This window comes from Dendropsophus ebraccatus, chromosome 6, assembly GCF_027789765.1.
Source record: "Dendropsophus ebraccatus isolate aDenEbr1 chromosome 6, aDenEbr1.pat, whole genome shotgun sequence".
Lineage (NCBI taxonomy): Eukaryota > Metazoa > Chordata > Amphibia > Anura > Hylidae > Dendropsophus > Dendropsophus ebraccatus.
This window is the reverse complement of record NC_091459.1, coordinates 11410587-11431474: the sequence shown is the minus strand read 5'-3', so window position 1 is coordinate 11431474 and position 20888 is coordinate 11410587. Positions and strand designations below refer to the sequence as shown.

Genomic DNA, 20888 nt, shown 5'->3' with positions numbered 1-20888 from the left:
TTTTTAATGTATTTTAATGGGGCATGTGTTGTCAAAACTTAAAGGGGTATTTCCCCTAAGTAGGTGTAGGTAAAAATAGGTGATGGCGCAGGGTCCGACCTCTATACCCCCCCGCCGATCTCCGTATCCCCTGCTGGAAGAGCGCTGTACTCTGCTCTTTCCATCCGCTCCATAGGAATGAATAGAGCCGTGGTTCACATGCTGTACTCGCATGTATACGTATACTGTTGGCTTTAGTACTTTAGACTTTATAGGAAAGTTTATGGGACACTTGAGGGGGGTGCAAGATAATTTCCAAAGACCTAGATCGCAGCTTCAAGAGCTTGAAATGTTATCGAGAAACCTGTTACTCATGGAGCATTCCAAGATTGGGTGGAAAGAGGAGAATTGGGGGAAGTAAACTACATACAACATCCAAAGAACTTTACATTGCACTGGAGACATCTAGAGTCAATGTTTTAATTCACACCAGACACAACAGATTGTAAATGAGCATAGTCATTTTAAAGAAAACTTTTGACCTGTTGTAGAGTAAAAACTTTTGATCCATTGGGGCCTGGGTGTTCAGACATGGACTTATGGTTAGAAAACTTTAGGAAAGGTGTGCCCTAAGCATACACACAGCTGAGAAATCATTGGGACCATCTTGGGCTTGTACTCTGAGCAGGGAGAAATGGGCTCAGCCCTGTACTTCTCCCTCTGCTCGTTCTAGTGCTTGGCCGGGGCTGAACACTTATACCCTGACGGATCAAAATTTGTCTTATTTCTGACAGGTACACTTTAGTTTTGCTTTGGTGCCGGCTTACCCTCCTGAGAGCAAAAGGGTCGGACATTGTAAATCCATCCATTAGAGGGGTTGTATGGTCCTTACTTAGATTTAAAAATACTGTTTGGGCTGCGGGGAACATAACAAACATATATACTTAACCATCCTGCACCGTTGCCAGTTTCCAGGCCGCACTGTGTCAGTAGCCATCCTCCTCCTCTTCCAAAAGTGTTTGTTCCCCGCAGCTTCTTTAAAGGGCAACTCCAGCAGAAAAAACTTTCTTTAAATCAGCTGGTGTCAGAAAGTGCCAAAGATTTGTAATTTACTTCAATAAAAAAATCTCAAGTCTTCCAGTACTTATCAGCTGCTGTATGCCATAGATATAGATATAGATATGTAGGACATACAGCAGCTGATAAGTACTGACCTTTAATTTCCTGCAAGGACTGGGCAACCCCTTTGAACTTTAACGAACATAAATTGGAGAAATTGTGAGATTTTATTTTTCTAATATTTGATATGGAAGAGAATGAGGTTAACCATATAACAGGCTTGTAAAAGGATTTTCAAGCTACAGAGGAGCAATTCAAGCTGGAAGATTTCCGACCGAGCTGTGCTTAGACTTGAGATGGCTTAGTGCAGATGTCTAATGCTTTTCATTCATTTGACAGATTTCTGTGCTGGGAACTTTAGCCTTTCTGATATTGCTCTAAGCAATGTTTTTATTCTGAAATAAACTGAGAAAAAGGAGACTTCTAGTTCGGTGGCAGTGGTCTGCCTGTGGCTGCCTGAGAATGAAACCTAAAAGATAGGAGTTATAAAGAACAGGAGGACTTAGATCCTGCATGAAAACTGATGTACACATCACAATTAGTATAGAGAGATATAAAGCCCTCTAATAAAATAGGCATCAATGCAATATGGTTGTTTATTTATGTTATTAAGGGTCAGAACACTGAGATGCTTTACTGGGGTGGGGGAGGTAACGGCAAAGATGAAAACTTCTGGCTTTCTTTGTGACGGCAAATTTACATTAGATTTGGAGAGAAGAAAAAAATATATATATACAGTGGTGCCTTGGATTACGAGCATAATTTGTTCCGGGACTGTGCTTGTAATCCAAATCCACTCTTACACCAAAGCAAATTTTCCCATAAGAAATCACAGAAATGCAGACAATTGGTTCCACCCCCCAAAAATAATGATTTATTATTCTGAATAACATGTAAAACAAATGAAACAAACATTCAGAAACAGCAGAACATGTGATATTATAAGTTACTGCACAGTAATGGAGAGGATGGGAAACACAAGGGCTGACAGAGACTGCAGGGAGCAGGAAGGAATGAGCAGGGAAGATGTGGGCACATACATGCAGCATTCTCTGTCTAGGGAGAGAGGGGTTACAGCTATGGAGAGATTACCTCCACAGTCCTGTCCCCTCATGTAAGCCCCAGCTTGAAGTGGATCTATTATGAGTTGGAAGGTGAGGGAGACTTCCTGGGTCAGAGTACAGTACTGTAGACCCCCGCTATGCAGACCATGCCCCTCCCCCACTCATGCTCCCACCCAGCACAGGGAGCTCTTAAACCAAAGCAATGCTCTTAAACCAAGTCACAAATTTAAAAAACTGTGAGCTCTTAAACCAAAACGCTCTTAAACCAAGTTACTCTTAAACCAAGGTACCACTGTATATATAAATATTTTTAGAAAAAAATAGAATAACACACACACACACGAGTATATGTATATATATGTATGTATATATATAATATATGTGTGTGTATGTATGTGTATATATATATATATATATATATATATATATATATATATATATATATAGTGTGTATGTGTATATATATATATATATATAATGTGTGTGTGTATGTATATATATATATATATATATATATATGTGTGTTTTTAGCAGATTCATTGCATATAGCTCTAGGAGACCTACTAGCTCTGCTAAAAGGAGAAGTTTTCACAGATTCTGAATCTAATGTACTTTCATTCATCTCTGAGGCTTATCCTATCGAGGCCAGATCTTTTCATTTTTCTTTTTTTTTACTCTTAGATTCTAAAAGTCATAACACTTTTTTTTTTTTTTTTCTCTTTCAAGCAGATCCATATAATTTTTTTTTTTTTTTGGGTGAGACCAGTTGAACTTTGCACTGACACGTTTCATTTTAAAATGTACAGTGAATCTGAAATAGAAAATTCTTTTTGAATGCAGATAATGGCAGATTTGCCTAATAAACCCAATTACACAGTTTCTTAAAATCGCCTGTACTATTGATTTCTGCAAAAAAAAATTAAACGACAGTGACACTTTAAGAACAAGAGAACACAGTGAGAGGTTAGTTGGGGGAAAGATCAGAAGCAAAAGATCAGAAGAGAAAATATAACTTTACTGAAAGAGTAGTAGATGCCTGGAACAAACTTCCAGCAGATGTGGTCGGTAAATCTATAATTGAAGCAAACCCAAAAAAATATAGTTTTAGGGGAAAGATGTTAAAAAGACCCCCCCCCCCCCCCATCCAACTAAATGCAAGACCAAATGTAAGAATTATTGTTCTTTATCAAATATACTTAAAAAAAAATCACATTAAACATTAAAACACATATAACGGGAGCTGGTGCCTATACAAATCTTCAACAAGAGGGTGGATAGGAGTGAATTACGTTACATGATACACAAGAAAATAAATGCAAATCAATATACAAATTTACATACATGTGTACTGGGCATATATGGGACAAATGATAAAACTCACAGTGAATGAAGGTAAATGAATCACATCAAAACTCCATATACATTACCACTCAGGTGTCCCTAGCAAATGTAACCACCGCACCACTCACCCGACGCGCATTTCGCGTACAGCTTTATCAAGGGTGATCGGTTAAAATCTATAATTGAATTTAAACCTGCCCAGGATAAACCTATATCTATCCTAAGATAAGGAAATACTAAAAGGGCAGACTAGATGGACCAGGTGGTCTTTTTCTGCCGACAATCTTCTATCTTTCTATGTAACAGTCTCTGCAGTTTGGAATGTGACTTTCACCTGACAGATTAATTTTAAGGTGCCCTATTCTGACCCTTATAATTATAGTATTTTTCTGCCTATGGTTGTGTATGAATCCTCATTTTGTGCACCATGATCTGTAATTTTTATTGGTACCAACTTGGAAAAGATAGGACATTTTAATCGCTTTTTATTAGAATTTTTTTTTTTTTGTGAAGTAATGTAACCAAAAAAAAAAATCTGCAATTCTGCCATTGTTTTCCCCCCACCTACACGGTTTATTTATTAATAACAAAATATTTTTAAGACATTTTTACATAAGCTGATATCAAATATGTTACTATTTTCAGAAAAGGAAAGGGATGTTATTTAAATTTATATTTGGGGACAGATCCCCCCCCCCCCCCAATATTTAAAGATTTTTTTTTTTTTACAATAATTCCCCCAGGAGACTTTTATAAACCATCATTTCATTGCTTATACAGCTTAGTTCAGTGCTATTACCCCCGCATTGATCTGTAAAATCACCACTCTATTATTAGTCAGTCTAGTATAGTTAATGAGGGCCACATAGGCCTTCTGAAAACCTCCTGATGCCATGTTAGGGTGCATTCACACGTACAAGATCTGCAGCAGATTTGATGGCGCAGATTTGGATCTGCAGCAGATCCGCAGCAGATTTGATGGCGCAGATTTGAATCTGCAGCAGATCCGCAGCAGATTTGATGGCCTAGAGTTACTTTGCATTGAATCTGCAACTTCAAATCTGCACCATCAAATCTGCTGCAGATCCTGTATGTGTGAATGCACCCTTAACCAAAGAAGTCAGTGTCAAAATCCCCCATGACAAAGAAAAAAATTCTGATCACCCCTTTTCACATTTTTCAGATTTAAAAAGAAAAAAAAAAGTGAAACTACATGCAGGTTAGACCAATGTGCACTGGGTGCTGAGGAGAAAGGTATGTGTCTTACCTTCTTCCTTGGCACCGTTCCCGTACAGTTAGTAGTTGAATCCACTGCCCCACCCCCATTGCGCTGATCCCGCCAGCCCACTCCATTGATTATTATTAGTAGAAGCGGGGCGGCACTGTGTGATGGGGGCGGGCAGTGCTCCTAACAGTGCTCCGAGCTGTGGATTTAATAATTAATTATTTGTATAGCGCCAACAGATTCCGCAGCGATTGTTTAAATATATAAATACAATACAGGTTATATTTATATTGAGTTATACAATTTCCAAATTAAGATAACATTAAAAATACACAATTAGAGACCTGCTCTTGAGAGCGTACAGACTAGGATGACACGAGAGGCAACAAGGGCTTTATTTGTCAATGTTCCAGTTATTGTACATAGACTCTCAAAGTTCCTATAGGTGACTGGGCGAGCCAGTCACAAGCCATTTTCTGAGTTCAGGTAGCAAGTACAAAGTAGATGGCACCAAAGAGGTATAGAGAGGATGCAGGAGGGATAGCAGAGAGATTAGGAAATGTTATAAGCCCACCTGAAGAGCTGAGTCTTCAGGGCACGCTTGAAACTGGGGGTGTTAGAAATAAGTCTGAGGTGTTTGGGTAGGGAGTTCCAGAGAACTGGTGCAGCACGAGAGAAGTCTTAGAGGCGGGAGTGAGAGGTTCTGATTATGGAAGAGGATTTAACTACTAACTACACGGGAACAAAGCTGAGAGGGAAGGTAAGACGCAAACCTTCCTCCTTAGCGCCCCGTGTACATTAGGGGGCTATCAGCAGGTCAGTTTAGTCTAGATAGTTAGATAGTTCCCCTTTAAAAAAATACCCAAGTAGACTATTGATCCCACACAATAAATGCCATAAACACACAATTTACCCAGTGCTAGAATTGCATTTTAATAGTCAGGAAATCCCAGAAATGATGGACTAAAAAACAAACAGTCCCATAGTTATAGGATCCATAATACAGCAGTTTTCCTGCATGGTCAACAGCGTGAAAAATTTAAAGGGAACCTGTCACCCCCTGTGCCGGGGTGACAGGCTCCCGAGCCCCCTATTCTTACCTAATCCCGCCGGGTCCCGCTTCTGGAGGTGGTCGGGTGATGAAGATCTCGCTGGACTCTCCTGTCATTCTCTATGGGTGTTGGAATCATCTCTCAGCGCGCGCCAGGCTGCAGCGGCTGAGATCTTCATCACCCGACCACCTCCAGAAGCGGGACCCGGCGGGATTAGGTAAGTATAGGCGGCTCTAACGGGGGGTCGGGAGCCTGTCACCCCGGCACGGGGGGTGACAGGTTCCCTTTAACAGTTTTGCAAGTTTGTCATTGTCTTTACTATCCAGTTAAACAGCCTATATCTCACCCAGCTCCAAAGAGACAAATGGCATTCGCAGAACAAATAACATGCTTTGGATTTTTCCATATGTAAATGTCTGTACTTTAAAGTCGGCATGCATTATCTGCAGCTTTCTCTCCCTGTACTGTTATTTGGCTCGGTGTCATTGTGACATTTGCATATAATGTAGTGGCGTCTAAATAACAGATCTTTGTCTTACGCACATTTGTCATTTTTGTTACACTCGGTGCATTTACTCTCTGTCCTAAAATGTGAGGTTAGAAAAGATTAATGCAGATTATACCTTTGGGATAATGTCCGCCTCTTTGTGCTCCATTTAGTCATAAATAAAGCCCTGTAAAATCGCAGTGTTTCTATGGTGATGTTGATAAAAGCTTAGCATGGGAAGTAAAGGGACAGCTTAGAGGCTTACTGACATCTAGGAGGGCTAGTATGCTGGAGTTGGCCAATTGAATAAGTAAGATTGCTCTCCTCTGTTCAGGTTTTATTCATTTGTGTAGTGGATTGCATACAACTTGGTTTCGGAACCAGCATGTTTGTTTCGGAAATGTGTCCAAAAGCTAAAGAACCTATGTTTGTCATGGCAGTGATGTAACAAACGCCCTGACTGTATTCAGAATATTGGCTGGAGAAAAGGCAGGATTCCTTCAAAACAAGTTAGTGTTGTTCACAACAACAGCCCTTCAAATGGGGAATTCTAGCATGCTGAGCAGCATTATACTCCAAGTACTGAACATAACATGCAGCTACCTCCCCGGCTACAGCGCTGGGGTTCCCTGTCCTCCGCTCCATTACCGGTCTTCTGGCTGCTTGCTGGCCTGTGTGGGGACCCGATTCATGACTGGCCAGGCCCTCTCAGCCAATGGGAGGCCAAGATGGTACTCCGCTATGGCCACTGAATGGCTGAGAGGGACTAATTGAGTCCCCAATTATTCATCCCCAATCTGCAAAATTCCATCCGTATTGCATCCGTAATTTGTTGATTCGCAAAAATGAGTGTACTTTATAATAAGCTAGTCAGAGATGAGACTCCCATAGACCTTTTATTGGTGTGTTCGTGGAGGGGTTTCGGTCCGCACTAGGGCCTGCCTTCTTTTGGGGGGCACAAATCACAGCCCTGTACTCGCCTATGGATGTGTGAACAAAAGAAAAAATTGGCAGCACATCTGTGACTCTGTTCACACTGCAGGTTGCACGCTGCTTGTGGCTTAAGTACAGACAAAAAAAACCCAGAAGGTGCAACAGCAACCGACAGGTGCAGGGGCCTACCGTATATACTCCTCCCAGAGTACACACGGTAAACACCTGCTCTGTAGATATTAAAAAGTGAGGATCTTAGCAAACAAGTACACACCTATGGATGTGTGAGTGGGGTTATTGAAATACATTGACCTTATTTTCTGTCCGTAATTGTGGATCCAAAGTTGCAGACAGAATTGCGGATGTGTAAATACAGCCTTAACTATACAAAATGCATGTGTTTTGTACCCCGAGCACAAAGTGCGTGTGTCCCCTACACCTCCCATTAGATCACACATGACAAATTCTGGCCCGCAGGCCATTTTTGGCCCGCCGAGGAAATAAATTTATTTTCTAGAGCTGGCCCACTGACAGGACATTGCAACAGAGTATAATATAGGTGGTCTTCCGGGGCCTGGCTTCTGTAGAGCACACTAATGGGTGGGGCTGGCTTATGTATAGTACTCTACTGTGTGGATAATGTATAGGACACTACTGCGGCTGGCTATTGTATTGGACAGTATTGTAGGGGGCTGACTACTGTAGGGGGCACTACATCGGGGGGGCTGACTACTGTAGGGGGCACTACATCGGGGGGGCTGACTACTGTAGGGGGCACTACATCGGGGGGGCTGACTACTGTAGGGGGCACTACATCGGGGGGGCTGACTACTGTATGGGGCACTATTACTATGTGAGGCAATACCTAGGAATTTACCATATAATTTATCATAGTGCCAGGAACAGCGCTGTAAAAGTGCCAGAAATGCTGCTTGCACGCTTAATATCAGGCCCGCGACTTTGTCCAAGTTTTTAATTTAGTCCCACTGTGTTTTTGAGTTTGACACCCCGGCATTAGATGATGGCAGAAGTAAGAATAATGTGATGGGATTTGTCAATAACGTATTACCAGTAATATTGTCTTGTCTGGTAAAATCTTCTCTGCACCTTCTGAGCTTATTACTTTGCTTGGAGATATGTATGAATGGGCAATTTACTAACCAATAAATTATGTTTTTATCATCCATCGATGCTTCGCTCCTCCACACAAAGAATTTATTGTAACAAAAACGAATAACCATCTAAAGCCGAACAATAATCACTTTGTATAAATGGTTTTAAAGTCAATCTAGCAGAGAAGAATACTTCAGCTTCAGCAAATAAAGCGCATTGATTTTATGACAATAAGTTGATTGTTTACCTACAGAAGATAAAAATCTCTCCGGTCATGTGATGCTAACACAGGTATAAAGCAATGCAGCTTCCATTCACTGACAGCAAAGGAAGGTTTGGCCCCAGGGACTGCCAGGGCTGCTTCTCATTGGGACCTGGGCCACCCCATTCAGGGATAAACATGTTTGTTAGAATAAGGCTGGGTTCACACTACATTTTTGCAATCAGTCTTTTCATCTGTTCTGGGTTTTTTTTTGCAGAAAACGGATGGAAAAAACTGATTCGTTTTTCCATTGATCTCCATTATAAAAAAAAAGGATCGAAAAGTACACAAAACGGAGTCAAACTCATTTTTGTGTCCTTTTAAAAAAAACGCATTCAATGGAATAAAAAACGGATACACACACATGCATCCGTTTTCGCAAAAAAAATGGAAAAAAATGGATTGCAAAAACGTAGTGTGGACCCAGCCTAATAGCTTGCAAGGTTCCAAAGAATTTAAAGGGGTATAAACCCCACCCTCTGTGTCGGCATCACGTGTCCGCCGTCTCTTCAATGGGCCGGGTTAACCCTGCCCACTGAAGAGAGGGAGGATAGCTACAGTCTCCCTCAGCTCCTTCCAGTGCTGCTGTGTCCCCCTCCCCACACACACATCCAACCATGCCCGCTCCTGTAGCCCCTGTGCTGTGACATCCCCTCCCCCCTTCCTCCCCAATGTCCAGCCCCATGCGCTCACCTGCAGACCCCACGCACCCGCACTGTGTTTCAAATCAGCTGGTGCCAGAGATTTGTAATAGGACCCTAAGTATAATGTGGCCAAACCATTGACTTCAAAGGGGGGTTTCCAGATAAATAAGAAATGACCTTCAAGGGGGTAAAGTGAGAACAAACTCCCCCGTGTCCAGCTCTCTAGTACTTTCTGCCGCCTCTCCTGATAACCTTCCCATCATACAGCAGACAGTAGCATTGGCAACTACATAGAAGTTTGTCTCCCTGCCTTAGCCGCTAGTATGACGGCAGAATGGAGGTTATGTGCGGCTAAATGTAACTTTTCTGCTCCGATATATGTCCTGTAAATTGACAGTCCAGCGGGAAAATGGCTTATAAGGTCCGTGTGTGGGTGCGTTCCAACATGTAGATTTTTCAGCAGTCATTTGCATTGTGAAATTAGAATTGCACCAGTACTACAGGGAACAAAGCCCAATTGCATTTATATTCCCATGACAAGTTCTTTCTCTTTCTTAATGGCCTGCTGGTGTTTGTTGGCGATGCTGAATGTGCCGATATGGTCTAACACATCATTAGTATTCAGAGGACTGACATTATGTGATTTCCCCATATGTTTAAAAGACAATATTTGACTGCAAGCAAAGACAGATTACTATAAAAGCGACCCATTAAGTACTGCGTCCTACTGGACTGGCAATTCACAGCCGCCTTCACTGAATGTTAAAAAGCCTGAGCATATACTGTGTTCGCTGTGCTATAGAAAGATTGTCTGAATTATTTTCTGTTCTTATACGTCCGGGATCTGAATGTTGATGGAAAGCCTGTCAGGTTGTCATTTACTGTAGTTAACTGTTAGCTTGTTACTACTTTTGCTATTCTGGATAAAGTACCTTTCCTATGGAGTGCTGCCTTAAAGGGGGTGTTCATCTCCCCCCCCCCCCCCCCCCCCCCAGAAAAAAAAAAAATTCCTTTCAAATGAACTGGTTAAATCCCTTTAACCCCTGGAAGTTCCCAGTGAAGAACAGAACGCGTGGGGAGCAGTGGGCTCTGACATGGACCTACCTGCCCTTACTTGTTTTGCACATCTTTTGGTAGTTTTTCTACCTCATCATTGTTTACAGTAGTGCGTCATAGTTGTCACATCAGATTCATTGGTTAGATATGGTCCTTGCCGTTTTTGCTTGTCGGAGTGTCCTAGGGGGCCTGTCCCTATATGTAGTGGGGCCCCCTTGATGTATTTTGTGTTTTTTTTTATGTTTTTATGTCCCAGTATGGTTGTTTATTATGATTTATGTGAAAAAAGATACACATTTTCTTCTTTATTTGTTTGGTGTGCCAGTGAGTACATATGACAGGCCTTCCCTTTTTGTTTTGTTTGTACTATTTATATTCCTGTCATCTTCTGAGCACCCTGTAATTTTGGCGGTGCATAGTCCACATATTTTTGTCATAGAATCCTTTTTAATATGACAACAATACTGCAAACTCCCAAAAACTGCAAGAAATTATTCTTTAGTTTTTTTTACTTTTATCATTTATTATCACCTTTTTAGTACTGTGATATGTTTGTGTATTTTTATTTATTTTTGTTACCATTATTAGACTTTTTTTTTTGTGTTCCATATTTTACAGCCTATCAAACCTCGTGTCTTTAGAATTGAGAGAAAATTTGCTGACCTATCTACCAGAGTAAGTACATGTCTATTGTTTGTCCGTTTTCAGTAAGTATTTAGAGCAGTGCTTCTCAAACTTTTTGTTCTCGGGCCTCACCCGGCAATCCATGTTGATGCTCGGGCCTCACCAACAAACATATAAAACTAGGAAGCGCCAGATACCGCCATTTAGTGCACGTAATATCCCAGAGCAGCTTAAAAACAACACCAAAGTGTATAAATAAATGTTGCTTCACCTTTTGTAAACCATCGGCACAGTGCGGAAAATACATACTGCTCCACCTGCAGTAACCCATTACCACATAGTGCTCCACCTGTGTACCAGCCCCACAGTGCAGCATTTCTTTCTCCATAACACACACACACGCTAGCATGATTCTACTCTCAACCTCCTCTTCCTGTGGTAGCTCCCTTTCCTCTCATTACCCCATTTCTGTACATTTGGCGTTCCTGTCACTGTCAGAGTGATGTGCAGTGTTCCTGGCACTGTCAAAGTAGTAGGTATTCCCATAATAGCTCCCATATAGTAGTTAATACTTTTAATAGTGCCTTACAAATAGTAAATTCCCCCACTAGTGCCCCACAAACAGTTAATAACCCCACTAGTGACCCACAAATAGGCAATTCCCCCAATAATGACACATCAGTGTCCCACAAATTGTTAATTCCCCAGTAGTGCCCCGCAAACGGTTAAATCCCCCAGATTAGATATGTGGGTTGCCCTGCTGTGCCCCCATATAGTAATAATGTCTCCCGCTGTGCCCTCATATAGTTATAATGCCTGCTGCTGTGCCCCCATATAGTAATACTGCCCCTGCTGTACCCCCATATAGTAATGTCTTCTGCTGTGCCCCCCATATAGTAATAATGCCCCCTGCTGTACCCCCATATAGTAATAATGTCCAGTGCTGTGCCCCTACATAGTAATAATGCACCTGCTGTATCCACCAGGTAAGTTCCCCCCTCTGCCTGCAATTAACCTGACCCCTCTACACACTAACTACCCCACACACACACTTCCCCACATGACCACCACCCCACACACACACTCCCCCACCTGACCCCCCCCCAAACACACACCCTACCTCACCTGCCCCCCTCCCCCTGTTTTCCATATGTCCTCCCCCTGTTTTCCATATGTCCCCCCTCTCCTCTTGTTTTCCACACACATCCCCCTCCTCTTGTTTTCCACACACATCCCCCTCCTCTTGTTTTCCACACACATCCCCCTCCTCTTGTTTTCCACACACATCCCCCTCCTCTTGTTTTCCACACACATGTCCCCCTCTCCTTGTTTTCCACACACGTGTCCCCCCCCTCCTCTTTTTCCACACACACGTCCCCCTCCTCTTGTTTGCCACACACGTGTCCCCCTCCTCTTGTTTGCCACACTCGTGTCCCCCTCTCCTCGTTTGCCACACACGTGTCCCCCTCTCCTCTTGTTTGCCACACACGTGTCCCCCTCTCCTCTTGTTTGCCACACACGTGTCCCCCTCTCCTCTTGTTTGCCACACACGTGTCCCCCTCTCCTCTTGTTTGCCACACACGTGTCCCCCTCTCCTCTTGTTTGCCACACACGTGTCCCCCTCTCCTCTTGTTTGCCACACACGTGTCCCCCTCTCCTTGTTTACCACACCACTGGCTTGGAGACGGCGTTGCTTGCTTGCAACCGCAGGCGCACGTCCGGCTCCCATCCTCCTGTCACTGTTCACTCGGAAACCAGGGGGAGAGCTTGGCGCCGGCGGTGATAGACAGGTGGGCGGGCCAATCAGGAGCAGCGGTGCGCTGAGGCTGTACTGAGCCTCAGTGCACCAGATTAAAAAGAAATGGCGCCATGAGGGGGCTGAGCGGGCGGCTGAAAGAAGTGCGCGGGACCTCCCTGTCAGCTGAGCGGCCGCGCGCCGTGCAGCTTACAGGGAATGCTGGTGACAAATCCTGGAGTCCCTGCTGTGTGCCGATGTCGGGCACAGACAGGGACCCGGCGTCTCACCAGACTGCGAGCTGCGCCTCACCAGTGAGGCGCGCCTCACAGTTTGAGAAGCGCTGATTTAGAGTATTGCATACTGCACTTTCAGTACCGGTCATTGTAAAAATTGATGGACATGTTAAAGGTTTTGATCGGTCGGGGTCGGAGTGTTCAGACTGTGACTTATCAGGAGAATAAGCAGGGAGAAGTCGATGTGCAGTGTGGTCTCTCCTGGCTCTGTTATGTAACCTGGACAGCCGCATAGTGTAAGGCCTCATGCAGGCTGCGGCTGTGTCAGTACAGTAACAGAAGATTTAAACCGTTTCATAGCGCCTGGTATAATGATACATGATGTTCCGATAATCTGTTCCATTGCGCATTGTCTGTATATATGGACTGTGCATAAGGCCTGAGTCTATGGGGCCGCCCAGGTCGAAAGGACACTGAGTGGGGAGAGAAAAGCGCGGCACCGCAAATCTCTCCAGTAGTTACTGGAACATGATGCAGTTTGCTGTAAGAGGAATGATTATTCCATTAAAGGGGTTGCCCAGCAAAAATCTTTTTCTTTCAAATCAACTGGTGTCAGAAAGTTATAGAGATTTGTAATTAACTTCTATTAAAAAATCTCAAGTCTTCCCATACTTATCAGCTGCTGTATGTCCTGCAGAAAATGTTGTTTTATTTTCAGTCTGACACAGTGCTCTCTGCTGACATCTCTGGCCGAGACAGGAACTGTCCACAGCAGGAGGTTTTCTATGGGGATTCATAGAAAACCGAGACCGGTTCTGTCTTGGCCAGAGATGTCAGCAGAGAGCACTGTGTCAGACTGAAAATAAAACATTTTTTGCATGACCTACAGCAGCTAATAAGTATGGGAAGACTTGAGATTTTTTAATAGAAGTAATTTACAAATCTATATAACTTTCTGATATCAGTTGATCTAAAAGAAAAAGCTTTTCGCTTAAGAACCCCTTTAATACATTAGAAGTATACATCAGAAATTAACTCCCACCATATACATCTGATACATCTAAGGAAGACTTAAACACTACGTGAACAGAGATTAAGACGAACTGCATTATGAGAGCCATCATTTCATGCAGAACATACAGCTGCTGATAAGTACTGAAAGACTGGAGATTTTTAAATAGTAGTAAATTACAAATCTATATTACTTATTGAGATCAGTTGATTTGAAAGAAAAAAATTTTCTCGCTGGGCAACCCCTTTAAGGGTGCCTTCACACAGATCGGATCCGCAGCGGGTTTGACGCTGTGAATCCTGGTAGTGTGAAGTTCAATGGGGTTACATACCCACAGGAATTTTTATTCCACTGCAAGTATGTAACCTGGCCCTTTAACCCGCCCGCAGCATACATTACCTGCTCGGTGCTGCGGCTGTATGTGAGGCTCCCGGTGGTCCTGCTCAGCCAGTCAGTGCTGCCATGCACTGATTGGCTGAGCGGAACCGACAGGAGCCGGTAATGTATGCTCCGGGCGGTTAAAAGGGCCGGATTACATACTCGCAGTGGAATAAATATTCCTGCGAGTATGTAACTCCATTGAACTTTACACTATTAGGATTCGCAGCAGATTTCTCTGCAAACTCACAGCGTCAAATCTGCTTTAAATCCGGTTTGTGTGAAGCTACCCTAAAAAACTTTCCACAGTAACAAATGGTTTTTCCCGCTCCTGGTGTATGACCACCGCTAAAATTTGTATGGCTGCAGACACACTAATCTATTGGTTATTACCTCTGGGCAGTTTTTGTACTGTCGCCATTTCCATCCAAGATCTATTTCCGCAGCACGTTATCTCTAATGAGGACATTTTATTTTGGGTGGAAATGTTACCATAGACGATGGGGATTAAACATTGGTGATGACTACGCTGCATGAAATAATTTGTGGAGTTGTCACACCAAAATGATGGATGAGCAGAGAAGTGCTCCTGTTTATTACAACTCTATCACCCCCGCTGAGGGATCCCATTAAGTGCCATCCTCACGCCGTGCCCTGTTTAACTGCTATTTATTCATTTACTTTGAGAATATGGGAGCGTGTGCGTCCTGAAAGATGAATATATTAGATGTGAATGAGTTAGTATATTAGGATTGGCATCCTACAGTGTTCATAGTAATGGCTGAAACTCCCGTCCTCATTTAAGGTGACTTCAATTGTAAGATTTGCAGTTACTGACTATGAAGGTTTATTACTATAGAAATAAAACTAGTAGCGATGCCATTAAGTTTGCTTGGCGTTTTGCATCCTATAATTTGTTCTTTCCCTGTCTCCATAAATTAGTTTTATGATGACAGGCCTAAATATAGCACACTAATAAGTGACACCTTAGTAATTGAGACATCAAATATTTTCAGTGCAGCCCTACACCCAGTGTAATTCCTCTATATACAAGCAGGGAAGCATCAGCACCCTATAAATCCACAGTTTCTGTATAGTGGAGCTGACTGAAGTTAGCTTACTTTCTTGCATAGTATCAGCCACAAAGTAGCCTAGCGTTCTGGTTTGTACTGATCCTCTGTTCTTTTCCTGCTGGCAGGTCTCTTTCACAGCTTCATAGACTTGAAGAGCTTGATTTGGGAAACAATGAAATCTATAATTTGGTAAGCGATTTCTGTGCATTGTGTACGGTGGGATAAAGGTATTCTAAGTTAGGGTACAAACACACACAGCAGATACGCAGGAGATACGCAGCAGATTTGGTGGTGCAGATTTGATGCTGTGTTCAGTTATTTAGATCTAATCTGCTGCGTATCTGCTGCGTATTTGCTGCGTATCGCAGCAGTAAATACGCAGCGTATATGCCGTGTGTGTTTGTACCCTTAAAGTGTCACTGTGTCATGTTTTGTTTTTTCAAAAATCAATACTCCAGGCGATCTTAATGAACTTTGTAATTGGGCTTATTAGGCAAATATGCCATTATCTGTATTCAAAGAGACTTTCCCCAGGTCCCCCCCCCCCCTCCCTCTCTCTCATTCACTGCTCATTATCAGGAAATCTCGACTCTTTTACATCAGGGCCCTGTGTAACCTATGGAGAGGGGAGGGGGGAGGAGAGAGATTAGTCACCAGCAGAGGGGAGGGGGGAGGAGAGAGATTAGTCACCAGCAGAGGGGAGGGGGGAGGAGAGAGATTAGTCACCAGCAGAGAACAAAGGATTACACTGCGGGACCTGTGTGAAAGCCGGTATTCAGAGGTCAGAGAGTTAGCCCAGTGATGTAGCTGTAAATTTAACTTTGTTGTCCTGTGTCGGTGCCTCATCTCCCTCCACCCCTCCCCTCTCCATAAGAGAATCATGAAGACGGGGGGAGAGCTTCAAACTGCTTTTTCATGATAAAAATGCATTTTTCGGCTAATGAACCCAATTACAACGTTTCTTAAAATCACCTGTACTATTGATTTCTGAAAAAAAAAAAAATTTAAACGGCAGTGACACTTTAAAGTGTCACTGTCGTTTCCCAAAAATTTTCACATGTCATAGACGCACGTTAAAAGTTTTGATTGGTCCGGGTCTGAGTGTTCAGCCCTGTACCTATCAGGAGGTAGAAGCGGGAGAGAGTCATGGTAAGCGTGATCCTCTCACGGCTCTGTTTCATGTGATCTGTCCTCCATCACATGACACAGAGCTCTATCTCCCAATTGGTGCGGGTCTGAACACACAAACCCGGACCGATCAAAACTTTTGACACGTCTCTATGACATGTCACAGGTATAGGGGAAACTATAGCGACACTTTTAAATAAATTTTTGTTTTTGTGGCATGGTCACAGGATAAGCCAAATAGGGTCAGATCCCATTTGTCAGATACGCACCTATCTGGCCGCTGGCACCTTGAAGCTTACCATCTCCTCATGACAGGCCATTAATCAGTCCAGGGGTACTGACAGCTAGCACCCTGGGGATCAGCTTTTCGGCACTACTGTGTGATTGGGGCAAGAAGTATCTTGTTCCATACACTGTGTAGTGGCCGGGCCTGGTTGCTGCAGTTCAGTTTGTACACCTGTCAATAAAACAAAAGAAAACTTACAACTCCTATGGCACAGAAAGAAAAATAAAAAAAAAATAAACATACGTAGGTCAGTAAATGTTTAAAACACTACAGCTACCTCTCTGCCAATATGCACCCCGACCACTGGGTTACCCATCCCAGTTGTCTGGTCTCCTTGTAGAACAAAGGTGTCAAACTCAGGCCCTCCAGCTGTTACAAAACTTCAATTCCCATCATGCCTGGACAGCCAAAGCATGATGGGAATTGTAGTTTTGCAACAGCTGGAGAGCCTGAGATGATGTAGAAGTAATTGTTTACCAGGCTATGGTTTTATAAGATATAAATATATGAAATACAGGTTCATTATTTTTTTTTTTTTTTAGCAAGGACACAATATTATTGTCATGTGACTTTCTTATTGTTCCGTTTTTTTTTTTTTTTTCAACAACCTAGTCCTAGTTCCGTATCACCTGCTAAGTTTCCTGAGTCATAAAGGAGGGGGATGTTGTCATGTACAGCTTGGCTCTGGGCACACCCTGGGCTAGTTTCATATAATAGTTATTTACCATTGGAAGGATTTAGATATAATTACTGTTCTGTTAGAAAGAAATACAGGAGTATCCTCTGTGTTTATATACATGATGTATCTGATGTGTGTAGAATATCCAGATATATAGGGGATTTTTTTAGGTGTGTTGGTGTCAACAACGTCTAAAGTTATAGTCTGTGTGCTGTATAGTAGGTAGTAACATAATGCAGCATGGCTGGGGTGCTGTAGTAACACACAGCAGGCTTTCAGAATTATTACTGATGTATTGATCAGTGAATATAACATTTGCCATAGTTTTCTAACACATGTTTAATCATAGCAACATGTTTATTAAAGGGGTACTCTGGCAAAATTCTTTTTTTCAAATCGACTGGTTTCAGAAAGTTATGTAAATGTTGTAATTTACTTCTATTTAAAAATATCAAGTCTTCCCATACTTATCAGCTGCTGTAAGTCCTGCAGGAATAGGTGTATTCTTTCCAGTCTGACACAGTGCTCTCTGCTGCCACCTCTGTCCATGCCAGGAACTGTCCAGAGCAGGAGAGGTTTTCTATGGGGATTTGCTGCTGCTCTGGACAGTTCCTGACATGGACAGAGGTGGCAGCAGAGAGCACTGTGTCAGACTGGAAAGGAAATATTTCCTGCAGGACATACAACAGCTGATAAGTATGGGAAGGCTTGAGATTTTTAAATGGAAGTAAATTACAAATTTACATAACTTTCTGAAACCAGTCGATTTGAAAGCAAAAGATTTAAGCTGGATAAGGCTGGGTTCACACTACGTTTTTGCAATCCGTTTTTTGCAAAAAACGGATGAAAAATAACAGATGCAACTGTGTGCATCCATTTTGATCCCTTTTTCCATTGACTTCAATTATATAAAAAAATAAATAAATAAAATCAAAACGGATACGTTCTTTTTTTGACGGACACAAAAATGTGGTCGACCTCATTTTTGTATCCGTCAAAAAAAAAAAAAAAAACGGATCTGTGTTTTTTTTTTTCAAATGGAAGTCAATGGAAAAACGGATCAAAATGAATGCACACGGCTGCATCAGTTTTTTTTTTTTTTTTTTTTTTTCTTCCTTTCAAAAAACGGATTGCAAAAACGTAGCCTGAACCCAGCCTAAGTCTTAGATGCCTTACATTTACTAATACATCCATTTATTGATATGCCCCCACATATGATCACCCACAAATATCTTAATCATTGACCTTTTTGTGGTTCAGGACTTGACAATATTCCTTATGATGGCTTGGGACACAAATCTTTGCTGTTATTGCTTTGTTAAGCAGATTTGTATTACTGTGGAGACAGCATGGATTCTGCACAATGTCTGGCTGTAGTGAGACCTGACAGCTGCCGGGGGTTTCACAGAGTGTTATATATCTTTGTGAAGTTACAGGACTGCGAGCAAGATCTCTTATAGTGAGAATAAAGTGCTCAGCAGAGGCGACATCTGTCTGTATAACCTGGGGAGTTCTTTGATAACGTCTTATCTGTGCCAGAAGGCCGGAGTTTCTGCTCTTCAGTAATGTTTTCTGGTGTTTGTTACTACACTTCTCCAATAATAAGTAACCTGGTGATACATGATACATTTTCACAAAATAAAGTTAACCGCTCTGTTTTGGATTACAGCCAGAATCCATTGGATCATTACAGAGACTTAAGGACCTCTGGTTGGATGGGAATCAGCTGGCAGAGATGCCTCCGGTGAGTTTGCCATCATGCAAAGAATCTTGTATTGTAACATACGGTATGTAGTAGTATGCGTACAGTAGATACAAGTTTACTTATTACATATTTAATCTAAAGAGCTTACCCTTTCTTGTTATGGGTGGCAAGCGAAGTGTACGGTCATATTTACTGTTTGCTCCAAATTACAAGTTAAAGGAGAAGTCCGGCAAAAATTTTTATTAAAGTATTGTATTGCCCCGCCAAAAGTTATACTAATCCCCAATATACACTTATTATGGGAAATGCTTATAAAGTGCTTTTTTTTTCTGCACTTACTACTGCATCAAGGCTTCACTTCCTGGATAACATGGTGACGTCACTTCCTGGATAACATGGGGATGTCACTTCCTGGATAACATGGGGATGTCACGACCCAACTCCCAGAGCTGTGCGGGCTGTGGCTGCTGGAGAGGATGATGGCAGAGGGATGCCCAGTGTCCCTCCAGTGCCCTGTGTCCCTCAGTCCTCCTGCCATCATCCTCTCCAGCAGCCACAGCCCGCACAGCACTGGGAGTCTGGTCGTGCCATCCCCATGTTATCCAGGAAGTGCCATCCCCATGTTATCCAGGAAGTGCCATCCCCATGTTATCCAGGAAGTGCCATCCCCATGTTATCCAGGAAGTGCCATCCCCATGTTATCCAGGAAGTGCCATCCCCATGTTATCCAGGAAGTGCCATCCCCATGTTATCCAGGAAGTGCCATCCCCATGTTATCCAGGAAGTGCCATCCCCATGTTATCCAGGAAGTGCCATCCCCATGTTATCCAGGAAGTGCCATCCCCATGTTATCCAGGAAGTGCCATCCCCATGTTATCCAGGAAGTGCCATCCCCATGTTATCCAGGAAGTGCCATCCCCATGTTATCCAGGAAGTGCCATCCCCATGTTATCCAGGAAGTGCCATCCCCATGTTATCCAGGAAGTGCCATCCCCATGTTATCCAGGAAGTGCCATCCCCATGTTATCCAGGAAGTGCCATCCCCATGTTATCCAGGAAGTGCCATCCCCATGTTATCCAGGAAGTGCCATCCCCATGTTATCCAGGAAGTGCCATCCCCATGTTATCCAGGAAGTGCCATCCCCATGTTATCCAGGAAGTGCCATCCCCATGTTATCCAGGAAGTGACATCCCCATGTTATCCAGGAAGTGACATCCACATGTTATCCAGGAAGTGACATCAACATGTTATCCAGGAAGTGACATCAACATGTTATCCAGGAAGTGACATCAACATGTTATCCAGGAAGTGACATCAACATGTTATCCAGGAAGTGACATCAACATGTTATCCAGGAAGTGACATCAACATGTTATCCAGGAAGTGACATCAACATGTTATCCAGGAAGTGACATCCCCATGTTATCCAGGAAGTGACATCCCCATGTTATCCAGGAAGTGACATCCCCATGTTATCCAGGAAGTGCCATCCCCATGAAGCCTGTGATGCAGTAGTAAGTGCAGGGAAAAAAAGCACTTTATAAGCATTTCCCGTAATAGGTGTTAATTGGGGATTAGTATAACTTTTGGGGGACAATACATTTTTTTAATAAAAATTGTCGCCTGACTTCTCCCTTAAGTATTTATTGTGCACGGCAGAATCATACACTGACATGTTGCGTGGTCAAAGTAGCTCCTCTTTATTCAAAGACTAGAAAATGTACCCAGCGCTGCCTTGGTATTAAGTGTCAGTGTG

General features: G+C 42.8%; 1 protein-coding gene across 1 annotated transcript in view; it reads left to right on the top strand.

The window, feature by feature from the left end:
* The window catches only part of LRRC1 (leucine rich repeat containing 1), a 127359-nt gene that overhangs the window by 69465 nt on the left and 37006 nt on the right, over positions 1-20888 (top strand). The window contains exons 5-7 of the mRNA XM_069974505.1: positions 10894-10950; positions 15459-15522; positions 19096-19170. Of these exons, the coding sequence (XP_069830606.1) occupies positions 10894-10950; positions 15459-15522; positions 19096-19170 (196 nt within the window). The remainder of the gene's footprint in view (positions 1-10893; positions 10951-15458; positions 15523-19095; positions 19171-20888) is intronic.